This window comes from Oryctolagus cuniculus, chromosome 12 (assembly GCF_051225735.1).
Source record: "Oryctolagus cuniculus isolate XC-2025 breed Fujian yellow rabbit chromosome 12, ASM5122573v1, whole genome shotgun sequence".
Classification (NCBI taxonomy): Eukaryota; Metazoa; Chordata; class Mammalia; order Lagomorpha; family Leporidae; genus Oryctolagus; species Oryctolagus cuniculus.
Genome location: NC_142878.1, coordinates 90,527,574 through 90,544,716, shown reverse-complemented (window position 1 = coordinate 90,544,716; position 17,143 = coordinate 90,527,574). Strand labels below are relative to the sequence as shown.

Below are 17,143 nucleotides of genomic sequence, written 5' to 3'. Positions count from 1 at the left end.
GGGGTCGATCCATCATGAGGTAACAATTATAAACATATAAGCATCTGACCTCAGAGTACCAAAACACTTGAAGCATGAAGTGACAGAGCTGAAAGGAGACACAGACAACTGGAAACTGTTAGTGGGAGACTCTGATATCTCACTTTTAAAAAGTGGATAAAACAATGACACAGATGAAAGAGGAAATAAAATACTGAATAGTGCTGTAAGCCAACTAGATCCAACATATACGGGCGCCAGTTTGAGTCCCGGCTGCTTCACTTATGATCCAGCTCCCTGCTAATGTGCCTGGAAAAGCAGCAGGAGACGGCCCCTGAGAAAGTGGAAGCGAAGCTCAAGAAGGCTGCCGAGGAGGGTAAGAAATCAGGCCAAAAAGTGAACGCACAGGGGGACACAGGAGCAAAGGGAAACAGGCCGGGGTTGTTCACCAGGAAGCTAAAGAAGGCTCGTCTGCAGAAAATGGAAACTCAACATGGGAGCGTCCAGCCTCTGATGAAGCAGCACAGAGAGAAGCCAAGTCTGGTTAATATCATTCACCATGTCTATCAGGGATCCCAGTCTCCCTTCTTGTACAATCCAGAGGAAAATTTTTATCAACTATTTTGTAAATCAAGTTTTTTAGTAGCTCTAGGAACATTTTTAAGAAGGAGGGAAGCCCACCTCATCCCATTTTTTAAGTGTAAATGATTTTTTATGAGGTGAAGTAATTTGCTGGTTGTTTACTTTTTGGGACAACCAGAAGAGTGGCATACTGGATTATGGGAGGCTTTGTCTATCTTGGGTGTCAGCTTAACATTCCATAGGTGGGGGTGGTTTTTATATCCTACAATACAATGCGTACTAAATGGCAATTTGGAATCTCAGTTGTGCATTTAATCTGTCTTGAAAGTTTTCAGTTACTTCTCCTGCATTGTTTAGTAGAATTGTTTCCTATAGGAAACTACTCCTTGTCACTGTGTGGGAACTACGTGTGCTCTGTAACACCTTCGGTTGTGGGAGTCCAGTTTTCCTAATGATTGTGTTCATGTGCTGCGAAAGACTGAAAATTTGAGTATGTCGTGTAGATCATACTAAGTTGTGAATAGGTGGGATTTATGTAACAGCAACATTTGAAGATACTTGTACTTGACAGCCTCTTAAGGAAGAGTTGCCTCAGATTTGGAGCTGGAAAGTGACTGGAATAACTTTAAAAAAATAATGACAACTCATGGCTTTTTAGATTTTTGGTATGTATGTTAAGAACTGTGTACAAGTTAAAATGTGTGTGCTGATTCTCAATGCCAATGAAATCTCAATTATGGACAAAAAAAAAAAAAAAAGAGAAAGAAATTAAATGACACAGTCCTGAATAAAAACGGGTCAAAAAGAATCACAAAGCATTTTTTGTGGTGTGGGAGGGGAGTTAGATTCACAATATACCACCAGTTCTAGGTTGCAGCTAAAGCAGTGCTTATAGGGAAGTATTACAGCAAATGTCTGTATTAAATCAGAATAAAGATTGCAAATTGCTCTCCTAACTCTCCACCTTAAAAAAAAAGTAGCAAACAAAACCCAAAGGAAGTAGAAGACATTATGAAGTCAGAACAGAAATAAAATAAAAAATAGAGAAAAAAAATGAAATCAAAAGTTGGTTCTTTGACAAAGATTAAAGAAACGGACAAACTTTCAGCTACACTGACCAATAAAACAGAAAACAGAAGTCCTAAAAGCTTCAGTGGAAGAGGGAACATCTCTACTGATTTCACAGAAATAAAAAGGATTATAAGGGAATATTAGGAATCATCGCATACCATCAAATCAGATGAGCCAGATGAAACAACAAATTCCTAGAAAGATAGAAACTATCAAAGCTGACTCAAGAAGAAATAAAATATTTGCATAAACCTGTTACTATTAAAGAGGTTGAACTAGTAATAAAAAATATTATATAGCCTTAGAAAAGAAGGAAATTCTCATATATGTTACAAAAAATGGGTGAACTCAGAGGACACAACACAAATTAAATAAGCCAGTCACAAGAAGATTATGACTGCAAGTACATGAGCTACCTACAACAGTCAAATTCAGACAGAAAGTAGGAAGCTGTTTTCCAGTGGCTGGGAGGAGGGGTGAACAGAGAGTTACCACTTAAGTTTCAGCCTTGTAAAACAAAAAGAGATCTGGAGATGGAGGTGGTGATGTTTGCAGAACAGTGGCAATGTACTTAAAGCTTCTGAATATTTAAAATGATGAATATGTAAACCATAATTAAAAAAAACCTACAAAGAAAATGTCAGAACCAGATTTCTTGGGTGAATTCTATCAAATGTTTAAAGAAGACTTAACATCACAAACTCACAAAATTTTCAAAAAAACCCAGAATATTAGATAACACTTCCCAATTCATTCTATGAGACAAGTATTATCCAGATATCAAAACCAGAGAGGTATTACAAGGCAAGAAAACTATGTGGACCAATATCCCTTCTGAATATGGATGTAAAAATTCTTAACAAAATACTAGCAAACTGAATTCAGCAATACAGTCAGGAGCAACACAACAGCATTTTGGTCCACAATGCAGTGCTCATATGACGGACGATACAGCAGGACAGCCCTGGGTGTGCAGTTGTCAATACCACCTAGGCTGGCATCCACACTGTCTGCACGGTGACGGAACTGCCTGACAACACACGTCTCAGAGCACATCCCCAGAAGCAACACATGATCATGCACAAAAAGGACAGGTGGAGTGATTCCAGGATTCTAAGACTGGTTCATTCAGCTGGGTGGTAATAATCCCATCTTATGTGATAAAGTGATCATATGAAGTGTGGAATTGATCATATAGATAGGATTAAAAGTCAAAGGAATCACATAGATAAGACCAAGTGTCTGGTAATAACAATAGATAGAATTATAAAGGAGAGAATGATCCAACATGGGAAGCAGTCCACACAGCAGACTCATAGAATGACAAACGCCCTAAACATCACTCTGACCTCAGAATCAGCCCCTAAGGCATTTGGATCTAGCTGAAAATCCCATGAGAGTATTTCAGGCATGGAAAGCCAAAACACAGTTGCAAAAACTGTTCTGCATGAATGATTTCTGTGTGTGAGACCCCAGTGGAAATAAGGGGCCATCAAAGAAGGATGTACTTTTCTCTGGAGAGGAGAGAACTTCCACTTTGCATATAGCCCTGTCTAAATACTGATGGAGTTTATGGACTCAAAAGGCTTCCATAGCCTTGGCCGCTCATGTCAAGAGCCTCGGGTGGTCACTGATGTCAAAAATAAGAATGTTAGGGGCAGGGGCTGTGGAACAGCAGACTAAAGCCCCAGCCTGCAGTGCTGGTATCCCATATGGGTGCCGGTTTTGAGTGCTGGCTGCTCCACTTTCAATCCAGCTCTCTGCTATGGCCTGGGGAAGCAGTAGAAGATGGCCCAGCTCCGTAGGCCCCTGCGACTGTGTGGGTGACCTGGAAGAAGCTCCTGGCTTTAGATCAGCTCAGCTCTGACCCTTGCGGTCATTTGGGGAGTGAACCAGCAGAATGGAAGACTTCTCTCTCTCTCTCTTTCCCTCTCTCAGGCTCTACCTCTCTCAGTAACTCTTTCAAATAAATAACATAAATCTTAAAAAACTTGTCTTCAAATTGTACTTTATACTTTTTTAAAAAGATTTATTTATTTATTTGAAAGTCAGAATTACACAGAGAAAGAAGGAGGGGCAGAGAGAGAGAGAGGTCTTCCATCTGCTGGTTCACTCTCCAACTAGCTGCAATGGCTGGAGCTGTACCAATCCAAAGCCAGGAGCCAGGAGCTTCTTCTGGGTCTCTCACACAGGCACAGGGGCCCAAGGACTTGGGCCATCTTCCACTGCTTTCTCAGGCCATAGTAGAGAGCTGGATCGGAAGTGGAGCAGCTGGGACTTGAACTGGTATGCATATGGGATACCGGCACTGCAGGCGGCGGTTTTACCCACTGCAATACAGCGCCGGCCCCTGTACTTTTACACTTCGTTTGTGTGGGTGCAAACAGCTGAAATCTCTACTTACTATAGAGTTGGTCTTCTGTACATAAAATCAATTAAAAATGAATCTTAATAAAAAATGGAATGGGAAAGGGAGTAGGAGGTGGGATAGGAGTGGGGGAGGGAGGGGGGGAATGGGGTGAAAAACCACTATATTCCTAAAGCTGTACATATGAAATTTGTATTCATTAAATAAAAACCTTCTAAAAAAAGGACTGGTTCACCATGTGTTATCAACTAATGTAATGTACCATATCAATGGAAAAGAGGGCCAAAACCACATGCTAATTTTAAAAGACATAGAAAAAAATTGAAAAAAAATTATTATGAATTCATGATTAAAAAAAGAAGTCCAACAACAAACTAGAAACAGAAGGCAGAAGGGAATGTCCTCACTTTGATAAAGGCCAGCTACCGGAGACCCACAGTTACTATCACACTTCGTGGTGGAAGACGGAGTTGAAAGGTTTCCCTCTAAGACCAGCAGCAGCAGGAGGAGGTCTGTTCTAACCACTTCCACTCACACAGTCCTGAAGGTTCCAGCCGGGTAATTACACAAGAAAAAGAAATAAAGGGCATCGCCATTGGAAGGGAAAAAGCAGATGGTGGCATCTGCTTGTACACAGAAAACCCCAAGGCATCCACAAAAACCTGTGAAAATGAATGCTGTGAGATACATGACCAATACACAAAATCGATTGTATTCCTATACACCAGCAGGGAATAATCCAAACACAAAGGAAAAAGGGAGTGGGCATGTAGCCTAGTGGTCAAGATGCCCACCCCCGCACCTAAGTGCCTGGGTTCAATTCCCAGTACTGGCTCCTGATCTAGCTTCCTGCCAACGCAGACATAATTGGGTTCCTGCCACCCATGTGGGAGACCTGGACTGAGTTTCCAGATGACCATTTTCAACATTTGGGGAATGAATCAGCAGGTATGAGCTTGCTTGTTTTCTCTCCCTCACTCTCTCTTTCCCTCTTTCTCTTTCTGTATGTATGTGCATGTGTGTGTGTGCCTCTCAAAAAATTTCTAAAATTCTTGAATAAACGGCTTGAGTATAAGTTTCTCAAAAGAAGATACACAGTCAATAGCACAAGAAAAGATTTTCAGCATCAATGATCACTAGAGAATGATCAATGATCAATGATGACTAGAGAAACCTAAATCAAAAGCAAAAAGAGGGGGGCCCTTGATGTGACGCAACGCAGTAGGTTAATCCTCTGCCTGCGGCACCGGCATCCCATATGGGCCCCGGTTCTAGTCCCGGCTGCTCCACTTCCAGTCCAGCTCTCTTCTATGGCCTGGGAAAGCAGGAGAAGATGGCCCAAGTCCTTGGGCCCCTGCACCCTCATGGGAGACCAGGAATAAACACCTGGCTCCTGGCCTTGGATGGGCGCAGCTCCAGCCGTTGTGGCCAATTGGGAAGTGAAACAACGGAAGGAAGTCCTTTTTCTCTGTCTCTCCCTCTCACTGTTTGTAACTCTTAACTCTCAAATAAAAAATAAAATAAAATCTTAAAAAAAAAAAAAAAAAAGAAAAGCAAAAAGAGGGGCAAGTATTTGGCCTGGCTGTGAAGACCCTGCTTGGGATGCTCAATGCCACATCAGAGTGCCTGAGTTTGAGTCCTGAGTGGGCTCCTGATTCCAGTTTCCTCCACTGTGCACCCTGGGAGGCAGCAGGTGAGGTTCAGTTAGTTACGTCCCTGCTTCCCATGTGGGAGACCTGGACTGAGCTGTTGGCTGCCAGCCTCAGGCTGGCCCACCCCAGCCTTTGTGGGCATTTAGTGAATGAATCCACGAATGGAAGATCTTTGTCTCTCTGCCTTTCAAATATGGTAAATGAGAATGTAAAAAACAAACAAAAAGCAAAATGAGGCACCATTTCACACCCACCAGTCTACAATAAAAATAGATACCTAACAAGTGCTGGCAAGAATATGGAGCAATTGGAACCCTCAACATGCTGCTGATATATGAATGCAAAATAGTGCAAAATAGAACAGAACAGTCTGACAGTTCATCAAAAATTTAAACATATAGTTACTGTGTGACCTAGCAGGTCTATTCCTGGTTATGTGCCCAAGAACAGAAAGTGTATGTCTACACAAAAACCGTACACTAATGAACGTAACAGCCTTATTCATAATTTTGCAAAAAGCAGAAATATCCTAAATGATCATCAACTAATGAAAGAAACAAAATATGGTACAGGTATATAATGGAATATTACTCAGTGATAAAAGGGAATGAAAAACACTCATACACACTAGACCACGGAGGAACATCGAAAGCATTCTAAGTGAAAGAAGCCAGACATAAAACCCACAAACTGTGGGATTTAATTTACATGAAATTACCAGGACAGGTAAATCTATAGTGGATGAGTAGTTGCCAGGAGCCCGAGGGAAAGGGGCTAGTGAGTGACTCTCATGGACAATGGGTATTTCTTGAGGATGGTGAAAAGTGTTTTCGGAGGCCGCACTGTGCCAGCATCCATATGGATGCTGGTTTGCGTCCTGGCTGCTCTACTTCCGATCCAGCTCTCTACCATGGCCTGGGAAAGCAGTGGAAGACGGCCTAAGTGCTTGGGCTCCTGCATCTGTGTGGCGAGACCTGGAAGAAGCTCCTGGCACCTGCCTTCGGATCGGCACAGCTCCGGCCATTGGAGCCATTTGAAGAGTGAACCAGCAGATGGAAGACTTCCCTCTCTCTCTGCCTCTGCCTCTCTGTAACTATAAAACTTTAAAAAAGTTTTAGAATTAGATGGCTACCTTGCGAATATACCAAAAACCACTAAACTGCATACTTTAAAAGGGTGAATTTATCTCAATAAAAAAGTTTTAATGTAACAAAAGCTGAAGACTTCAAAAAAAGAAAATGATGGAAGTTATAAAATAATAACATGCATCAGCTCTGTTAATCTACTTTTCTCGTTAGACTCCACAACTGTCACATTACTCTTAAGATTATAAGATTCTAAATTCTTGGAGTCAGTACTTGTGGCGCAGTGGGTTGAGCTGATGCTTGCAATGCTGGCATCCCATATGGGTGCTGGTTTGAGTCCCAGCTGCTCCACTTCCAATCCAGCTCCCTGTTAATGTACTTGGAAAAGTAACAGAAGATGGCCTATGTACCTGGGTTCCTGTTCTCTTAGGAGACCTGGACGGAGTTCCAGGCTCCTCCTGGCTTTGGCCTGGGCCAACCCTGGCCATTGCAGTTATTTGGGGAGTGAACCACGGGGTGCAAGATCTGTCTCTCTCTCACTCGCTTTCTCTCTCTCTCTGTGTAACTCTGCCTTCCAAATAAATAAAATCTTTTAAAAATATTTTAAATTCTTGATATCTACTATAACTAATTTAGGATATATAATTTATATATGCATTAATTTTATTATGAACATTTAAATATACACACACCCCCCATGCTTCCTGTAGTTTCAAAGTATCAAGGATGGGCATTTGGCATGGTGCTTAAGGTACCACTTAGAACACCTGCAACCCACGTCAGAGTGCCTGAGTTCACACTCCAATTCGATTCTGATCCAGCTTCCTGCGAATGTACAGCCTGGGAGGCAGCAGGTGATGGCTCAAGGACTTGCATCCCTGATACCCACATGGGAGACCCAGACTGAGTTCCAGACTCCTAGCTTCAGCCTGGCCCAGCTGTTGCGAACGTTTGGGAAGTGAACCAGCAGATGGAGTATCTCTCTGTGTCTATGACCCACCCCCACCACCTCTCTGTCTTTGGGAAAAAATAAACCAACCCTGCTAAATAAAAAATAAAAAATGTTGGGGCTGGTGCTGTGACGGAGCAGGTAAAGCTGCCGCCTGTGGTTCTGCGGGCTCCAGTTCAAGTCCCGACTGTGCCACTTCCACTCTAGCTCCCTGCTAATGCACCTGAGAAAGCAGTGGAGGATGGCCCAAGTGCTTGGGCCCCTGCACCCATGTAGGAGACCTGGAAGAAGCTCCTGGATTGGCCCAGCTCTGGCTGTTGTGGCCATTTGGGGAGTGAACCTGTGGATGGAGACAGGATCTCTCTCTGTCTCCTCTCTCTCTGTGTAACTCTGTCTTTCAAATAAATAAATAAATCTTTTAAAAAAATAAAAAGGTATCAATGTTGGCTCATTAAAAAGTCTCACAGAGCCTAAACTAAGTGTTTTAATAATGTAGGGAGAATCCCCACAAGGAACTACCCATATTAAAAAGGCTACATTTCAATGGATTAGACATTAAAAAACTGAATGGATAAAACGTGAAGATGGCTTAGATTGAAAATGAGAGAACAATAACAACAATGATGGCATTTCACTGACAGGGGACTCCAAAATCTGTACTTTGCCATAATACTTGGATTGAGCAAAAAAGCTTCCAAAAGAGGTAGAAGGAAAAATGTTGAAGGAAGGAAAGGGCTAAGTCCAAAGAAAACGAAACACATCTTGGCTAAACAGCTGCGTTGAGAAACAATTTCCTGTCTTGCAATTAAGAACCGATTTCTTTCTGAAAAACACAGGACACTGGGTTAATAGATTTCTTTAAAAGAAAATCTGTTTTGGCTACTGAAACATTAAAAGAACAGAACATCTGTTTTGCAAATAAAGACAGATTGCATTGAAGAATCAGATATCAAACCACCGATTAGACTAGCATTTAATTTGTTCTATTTAAATTTTCAGTGTGAGTAAATGAAGTTGCATTCATGGAAGTACAGCTCAACTGTAAATATTCAACACTAGAAACCCCTAATATGGGGATGATTTTAGAGTATAAAATAAGTAATTATTGATATCTTTTAATTATTTTTAGTTCTATTCAGAATCTATTTCAAAATCAGGTTTTAAAGTATTCAAAAACTATTCTTAAAGTAATGAAAAGAAGAAACTCACCATCCATGAATTCTGTACATATTGAAATCCTGTTTTCTACAAAAAATGCCCCATAAAATCCTATGATATATGATGAATCGCACTGTAAGAAAAAAACAAAAAGAAGTTACAAACTTGCAAGTTGAAACCACAGGTATGCTTTTGTAAAAATGGTTAATAAGAAAATTACCTTATAAAGAATTTCCAATTCAGACATAATTTGCTTCTGAAGTTCCAGTGTAATATCTAGTAGTATGACCTAAATATGAAGGGTAGTAACAGTCACACATTCATTCTCCTGCAACTGAACACAGCCATCATCTCTATGAAATGCAAGAACTGAAGGTCACAGGGGCTGTTCCTCTGCTCGCACCCACAGCCCCTTCCCACCACTGCAGTCCCCAGGAGCACCAACCTTCGCTGGGGAGGGGCACGGACGTGATTGATTGATGGGCCCAGGGAAAAAGCCAGGCTCAAAGGTCAGCAGGAATGGCTTTAAAAGTCAGTTAAGCCAGAAGGCGCTTAATTTGGGAACCCTATTTTGGCCGCATTAGTTATTTTCATAAGAGGAAGACACCAGTGACCCTCAAAGCATCCAGAAACAACAAATTAACTATCTTGTGACGCAGGCATGAGGCAGTAAGCAGAGTAATGAAATGAAATGGTAATGAAAACATCTAGAATGAGCAAAGTAAGGACTTGGAACAAAGCTGCCATCTTTGAGTCATCTTCCCAGGCGGGTGGAGCTTCCCTGCACACCCTGGCACATGATGCCCGTGCCAGACCCGGCCTCATTGCACCTCACCCCCTCCTCTTAGGAGGCAGGCACAGCTGGGAGAGCCCTGCTCTGATCTGGTGACCCCCTCACCAGCCAGTGCAGCCTGGAGCTGCAGGGCTGTCCTTCACATTTCAGCCCGGGCATCGGAGCTGTCACGCAGAAACGCAAGCACTCGAAACCCACTCAGGAGGAGTCCTTGTTACTTCACAGTTATTCAACAAAGGCCCATCGATAAATGGTTCAGAATGCACCAAGCCCTTCAGTGAGGCCAGTTCAAGGGAAGCGATGGTTTAATTCCAAAAGACAGTGACAGAAACAAAACAGGTTGAAGAGAGTTTTTAACATCCATGACACAATTTGTGATTCCAGATATTTCTAGATAAAAATGGTAACTTTCAGGATCCCCAGGACAGGGTAGTTATACATGTATCACCCAACACTGAATTACATTTTAGATTACAAGTGAAGAATATATCTATATCTGTATCTATATCTATCCATATATATATATATATCTCCCAGTACAATTAGATATATATAATTCTATATATTATATAAATATATATTTGTAAATACATAAAACTATGCTGGAGAAAAACCATAAATTATGACTTGAAAGCTGCTGATAGAACAAGGAAAGAAAAGGCCAATCCTAAGCACACATTTTCCAGTGCTGACATCCCTTTGGGGGAGGGGAAGGCGAGAGGAAAAAAAGAGCCTAGCCAGTTTCTATCTAGAGTTTGCTTTAGGGTTATTTATAAAAGCTCTCACTAACCTAGATTGTAAGTATAATACGAAACTGCCAAGAAACATTTAAACACTTCTCTCGATCAATAGTCATTTGCCAGCAGTACTCACTAAACATTTTCGCTCCTGTATAAAACTTCACAACAAAATAAATGTGTTGAGTGTGGTTTCAATTCTGTGCCATAAAATATTCCTGCTATGCACACCACTATGTCAAGTACAGAAAGTCTTTCACCCTAAAAACTCTGCTAAGAGGAATGAAATTATTATTGACCTTAAACAGCAGTTCTCAAGCCTGGTCTCACATTATAATTACCCAGGGCGCTGTAAAAATTTCCTGCTGCACAGGCCTCATCCCAGAACAATGGAATCAGAATTTCCAAGGTTGGAATCACACCCTGGTATTCCTATAAACCTTCCGAGGTGACTGGCACTCCACAGAAAGGGGGAGAACCTTTATTGCAGGTTGCAAACATGCCATTCATTCAGTGCTGAGATAAGATGTACCGCATCTGCAGGTCACCAACCTAGAAGGGACACGATTCCTTAGGGCAAGCCAAACCTTGGCGTTAACCCAAAGCTACTGGCTGGAACTCTAGCATTCACCGGATCAAGAACGCCACTGGGTTCCCATGGCCTGGAATAAACTCAAGGCTCTGGTCTGACATTTGAGGAATCCTTTTCAATTTGTTATTCTAACTCCTCCCCCTCCCTCACCCCCACAAGCGCACTCTTCACCTGAGGTAAGATGAATTTTGATGGCTTTTCCTGGCCACATTCATGCACAGGCTTGGCTGCCGCTGTCCCCTGTGTGTGGAGCGTGCTGTGCCTCCGCTCCACAGGTCCTGACTGTGCTCTTCTCTCTGTTAGACGCAGCCTGAACACTGCCACCCCAAAGCCCTGCCTCAGAATCCACCTCTATCTGGTCCTCTGTACTTCTCCCGTAGCGCTCACCCCTGCTGAGTGGCCACGGAGCCCTCACGAGTGGAGACTGAGTCTTGCGAGTTCCTCCAGTCCCCCAGCTCCCCGCACAAGGTCTTCCAGTAGTGCCCATCAGAGTGATGTGGGATTTAATTAAAGTGCTCCTTACAACCGTAATCCTCTAAATAAGCTGTTTCTAGGCAAAAGGGAAATGGATTGCTTGATTTCTACAACTGAATTTAAAACCGAAGACACAAACACCAAAATGAATGAAAGTGCTACACTGACCTGGAACGCAGAGGCTAACACTGTATTTGTGGGGCCAGTTACCCCACGGCACTGGAACTGGCCTTGACCGTTGTAGGCAACTGCTACAGTCCACAACGGAGAGATTTCAGAATGATGGAGACGTGAATCCAGTAATCGCTGGGAACTTAAGAGGAAAAGTAAAAACCCACCTTAAAATAGTGCAAGGCACAAACCCCCTCCATTCTCTGGGAGGCCTGGCGCGCAGGGCGGAAGGTTAATTCTCCTTCCCCTGGGCATTCTTGAGCGTGAGCTCTAAAACTGCTAAAAATAAACAAGTCTAGCTCTTTCTCTGAAGGCAATGGAGAAAAGCATGGTACACACTGATTTTCTTCTCAAAGTACAAGGAAACCCGGATGCTCTGATCTTCCCTAATTTTTTCCCCCTCTCTGAGGAAGCACTAAATGTTTGAAACCGGAGAGAACCTGAATCTGAAGCATCTCATGCAGAAAGGGTTAAGTGCGAACCTGAACTACCTGAGTGCATTTCCACTGCTCTCACTACACCTCCAGGACAAATAGGGATGAGTTGTCAGGTTAAATATAAGCAGTCAAGTGACTGAATTATAATTTACTCTGTGCTCAATTTAAATTAGTGTGAGGCTATTAAAATATACAGTATAAATACGGCAATTCATCACAAGCTGTCATGGATGACTTCATTTATTTGCTGGAGTGGCACGCGCTCCACTAAAGGGAAGGAGAGCAAAATCACAGGTCAAATTAAGCTGCTATTCTGTTTTAATTCACTTATTTAATCTATGGCGACATAATTGTCTTTTACAGTATGTACAACTCAGAAAGGAAATTTGGGCGGATTACAGTCAGTATACAAATGATTAATCAAATGGTCCATTTAAATGCTAGTTTAAAAGCAGCAGATCCCAGAGCAATCCAAGAATGATAATCAGGACATGTTGTACACAAAGCTAAGACTCTACGACTTTTCCTGTTAGGTGCATTTTTCCCAATGAGAAAACAAACAATATGGGGAAACCTATTAAATCCTCCAAGCACTAGTATTTTGAAAGGTCTTATAGAACACATTAATGGAATAAAAAGGTTCTGTTTTGCAAGATGGCTAACAGTATTTGTATTTGTTTTCTGCTCTACTTATCTGCAATTGTCTTGCCTACCTACAGCAAACAAACACACAACAAGCTGGCTGGAAACACATCTCATGAGTTACATATGGTCATTATCGAAAAGTTATATTCAAAATGTGATCAGCACCATTTTCAAAATGCTCCTTTTGAAGCTGAAAATTTTCTAAATTCAGTAGCATAAAGTAAAAATGCACGGTACTTTTATTCTTCCCCAAATTCAGTTTGTTTTTAAAACATCTGAAATAATATTTTCCCACCTCTGAAGTCTGAAGAGGAAAACACTAGGGTAGGCTCTCTTTTTTTTTGGGCTAAAAAAATTTTTTTAAAAAAGGAAAGATTTGGAAGTATAAAAATCAGAAATGTCTTGAGTAGGATGTGAAAGTAACAGATGTCCGAGGACTCTCATCTGACAGCTCCCAAAGACACTCAGAGTGTGCGTCCAAGGAATCCAACGTCCTCGTCACCGCAGGCAGGCGCCAGACCCTGCGCTGATTCTGTGCAGACAAGGGCTGGATTCGCCGCTCTTTCAATCCCTCTGTGACCCTGGGCAGCCCTGCTTCCCAGCTGAGGTCACCGAGGGGTTCAAGTGACATGCCTGGAGTCACACCAAAGTCAGGAAAAGATCAAATGCGCTTCCAACTCTTAACCTGCAGCTCGCCCTTTGATAGGAAACAAACAAAAAAGCTAAGAACTATTCTCGGTGAGAGCAATGGTCCATACAAAGAACACCCTGGGACATTTTTCACGTGAGCTGAACCTGCCTTCAAGACGAATGAATGAATGAACTAAAAAACAAAAGAACAAAGATGGACTCACTCAGTCATTCAGGAAATTATACACTGAACACTCACTATGTGTGCTGCTCTGTTCTAGGCCCTACACGCACGGTTCTGCAGCAATGATGGGTAAGGGAAGAAGATAAACAATACCTACTCTACATCTACCAAGAGAAGTCAACATCATAGGGGAATGCATGCAGACCAATAACAAAATACAAGACAGTGTGTGACAACACCCCTGAGAGACACACAGAGAATTCTAGAAAGGTTTAAAGGAGAAAGTGACTGACACCACAAGTCCGGCCTTAGCCAGAAGAGTTCAATGGTGAACAGGGCCGTTAGCTGGCCCTCGAAGGGGCTGAGGATTGATCTTCACAGGTGGAGACACAGGGGAAGGCTCTCTAGCCAGAGAGGAACACACAGATCGTCGTGTTGACGTGAGAACGCACCTGGGTCCAGATAAGGCAATGGGCACAGGACTCAGACTCATGAGACAACACTGCAGAAACAGACGGCTGGCACGCCGTGGAGCATCTTGAGTTCCATTCTCTAGGGTTGCTAGTTTATTTGGGAAGTAATGTGGAGCCTTTGAAGACTCTGGGGGTGGGGGAAAGACAAGATCATATGTTCTTAGGAAGCAAAATCTGAGGGTGGTGAGCAGCAGTAGCCCGGAGTGGACAGCACTGCCACCTAGGTTCCTGCCATGGCCCCACTCTTACGGGCTATGGGACCTGGTAGCAAAGGTTGTCTTAACTGAGGAAAACGTATACCTAGTGCACACACAGCATAAATCATAGACCAATGCCAGCACCTATTTACTTAGAGAATAGTTCAAAGGCTGATCAACAAGTCTGACAAGAAGCAAAAACAAGTATCTGAATTAGAGTGGTGACAAGGAAAGAAGAGGTGTTAAAAAGACTTCAACAGGCTCCCAGTCATTGGCCACTTGTCAGCACAGGACTGTGGGCCCTGTGGGATGAAGAACAAGTAAGAGCCCCGTAGTGGGCTGGCACACGGCCTGGGGAGAGTTTCAAGGCCCCCATGTCACAGAGACCCTGGTGACTCAGCTGACTCCCTAAGCTGGGAAGACAAAACTGAGACCCTGAGGAGCCCAGTGAAGCTGGACAGAGCTGCAGAGAGGTACAGAGGGAGACCTGGGGCCTCCAGGTGAGTCCCGAGCAGCACACAGACAGTGGGACATTCCTGAGGCCAGACAGGACCCAAGGACACAGTCTCCAGGCCTAGGCAACTGCCAGGGTAATTCCTATGGCATCAGGTACTCGGCAGAGTACTGCCTCAGCTCAATGGGGAACTGAGTTCCACACTAACTACTGGGCTGGTGCCATCTAACAAAGCAGGTCCTGAAAGAATGACATGATTTCAAAGTCACCTCTGAAAGCTCAAGAATATTTACAAAAATACAAAATTATGTAGCACTTATGCCTGCCATCCAAAAAGATATGAATAAAGGAAGAAATACAACCCAAAATAAGGGAAACGGAAATCAGTCACAACTGATCCAGAAGTGGAACATACGAACGAATCAGTAGATAAGGACATGAATCCAGTGACCATAACTACATCCCATACACTTAAGAACACAGAGAAAATATTGAATGTGCTAAGTAGAGATATGGAAGATGGAAAAAAATGTGCAGGGGCCAGCGCTGTGGTAAAGCCTCTGCCTGTGGTGCCGGCATCCCACATGGACACCAATGGAGTCCCAGCTGCTCCACTTCAATCCAGCTCTCTGCTAATGGCCTTGGAAAGCAGTAGAAGATGGGCAAAGTACTTGGGCCCCTGTACCCATGTGGGAGACCTGGAAGAAGCTCCTGGGTCCTGGCTTCAGATGGGCTCAGCTCTGGCTGTTGTGGCTATTTGCGGAGTGAACCAGCAAATGGAAGTCCTCTCTGTGTCTCTCCCTCTCCTTGTCTGTAACTCTGCCTCTCAAATAAATAAATAAATCTTTAAAAATAAATAAATAAAAATGCCCATCTAAACTTCCAGGGATAAAAATGGACAATATCAGAAATGAAAAACACATTAGATGGTATCAAGAGCAGTCTAGACAATGCAGAAACAATCAGTGAACTTGAAGACACAGCACTGGAAACCACCAAAAATGAGACAGGAGAAAAAGGACTGAAACAAACAACAGAGCATCATCTTGCTGTGTGACATCTAGGGGTCTAGTACGTAAACCCAAGGTCCTAAAGGTATGGGAGTAACTGAATAAACAGTGGACCATAGCGGACTGTGACTGTCCCACTCTCTCTAACTCTTTCAAATAAAATCAATAAATCTCTTTTATAAGAGAATTAATGAAAATTATGCTACTTTTGAAGAAGAGGTGCATTTCTTTCCCTTAGATTATGACTATTTATAAGCTACATGCTTTTCTCCTTGGCTACCAAAAAGCTCAGGGCTAAACAAAAAGTTTAATCACAATAATCATATGTACTCTTAAATCATTCGTTCATTTAACTCAGTGGAGCATCCACTATGTGACTGTAACAAATCCAGAGATATAAGTGAATACGATACAATCCTGGCTCTAAAGCCCAGTTCAATGGTCAAAGATAGTGAACCATCTACATGTAAACTCAAACTATTTTCATTTACTCAAAGTCTCTAACACCTTGATGGCAAATGCATTGTCTTTAGAATTGCTTTTAATCTTTTCTAGAAACAATTGTTGGCCCCAAACTAAGTAACCACACACAGGAATTTAAGTATTAGTCAATGCCAAACATAATTCAAAATGTATGAAATTGTGAAAAATTTATAATGTACTTGTAAGGTAAATAATGATAGGACTTTGCATGACTTACAGCCATGCTCTGCTCCTTTGGAATAGATAACCTAGAGTTGACTGTCTTTCAATATATCATCAGCAACAACTCAAGATTTTTGGAAAGGAAAACAGTGTTCAAGTTGGTGGAGCTGATGTATTAGTGAAAAGGGGGCTCAGACAAATCAATCCCACGCCATGGTGGTGCCACACAGCTGCACTTGGTGAGCCCAGGGGAAGACGGCGATGCAGCCCGGCCCCTGCGGGTCCTTCTGGGTACTCCCTGGACATTAGGTTCCTGCTCTGTAAAATGTAGGCAATATAGAAAATCTCTAAGGTCTCCTCCAGTTCTGCAACTCTGTGGATCTTGTGTGGATGGAGGATCAAAGAAAACATCCCAAGAAGGAGCGCGTCTGTTACATTTTCACTCCAAGCTGTGCAAGTTATTAAAACCGGACTTAATAAAGCCTCAGTAAACACTCCGGCTGCTCTACTAGGTGTGAAAGGATGACTCTCCATGGCTGTAGCAGTCAGATCTGAGCCTCAGTTCTCAACGAACGTGACTAAAATCGATTACAACTTAACTGTTCTGATTCTTAGTTTCCCAGATAAAAGATGTACTAGTGTTAGGGAAGATGACTTACTCACTGTGGCCAGCCAAGATGGCATTTCAGAGGTGACCCCTGAAAGTGCCGGTGGAAATTGGGGGGGATGAGCGAGTATGGTAACTGTACAAAGGCTGCAGCTGTGGAGGAGGACATGAGCGTGGGAGACAGACGGACCTGCTTCTAAACCCCAGCCCTACCTGTTCCAACTGTGCAGCCTTTTACAAGTCAGCTTTC

General features: G+C 42.7%; 1 protein-coding gene across 9 annotated transcripts in view; it reads right to left on the bottom strand.

Moving 5' to 3' along the window:
• The window catches only part of MAP2K5 (mitogen-activated protein kinase kinase 5), a 270,153-nt gene that overhangs the window by 161,650 nt on the left and 91,360 nt on the right, over positions 1 to 17,143 (bottom strand). For all 9 annotated transcript variants that reach the window (XM_089310609.1, XM_089310612.1, XM_051821809.3 and 6 more), the window contains 2 exons: positions 9,065 to 9,133; positions 8,896 to 8,977 (listed from right to left, as the gene is read on the bottom strand). In XM_089310609.1, coding sequence (XP_089166735.1) covers positions 8,896 to 8,977; positions 9,065 to 9,133 — 151 coding nt within the window. The remainder of the gene's footprint in view (positions 1 to 8,895; positions 8,978 to 9,064; positions 9,134 to 17,143) is intronic.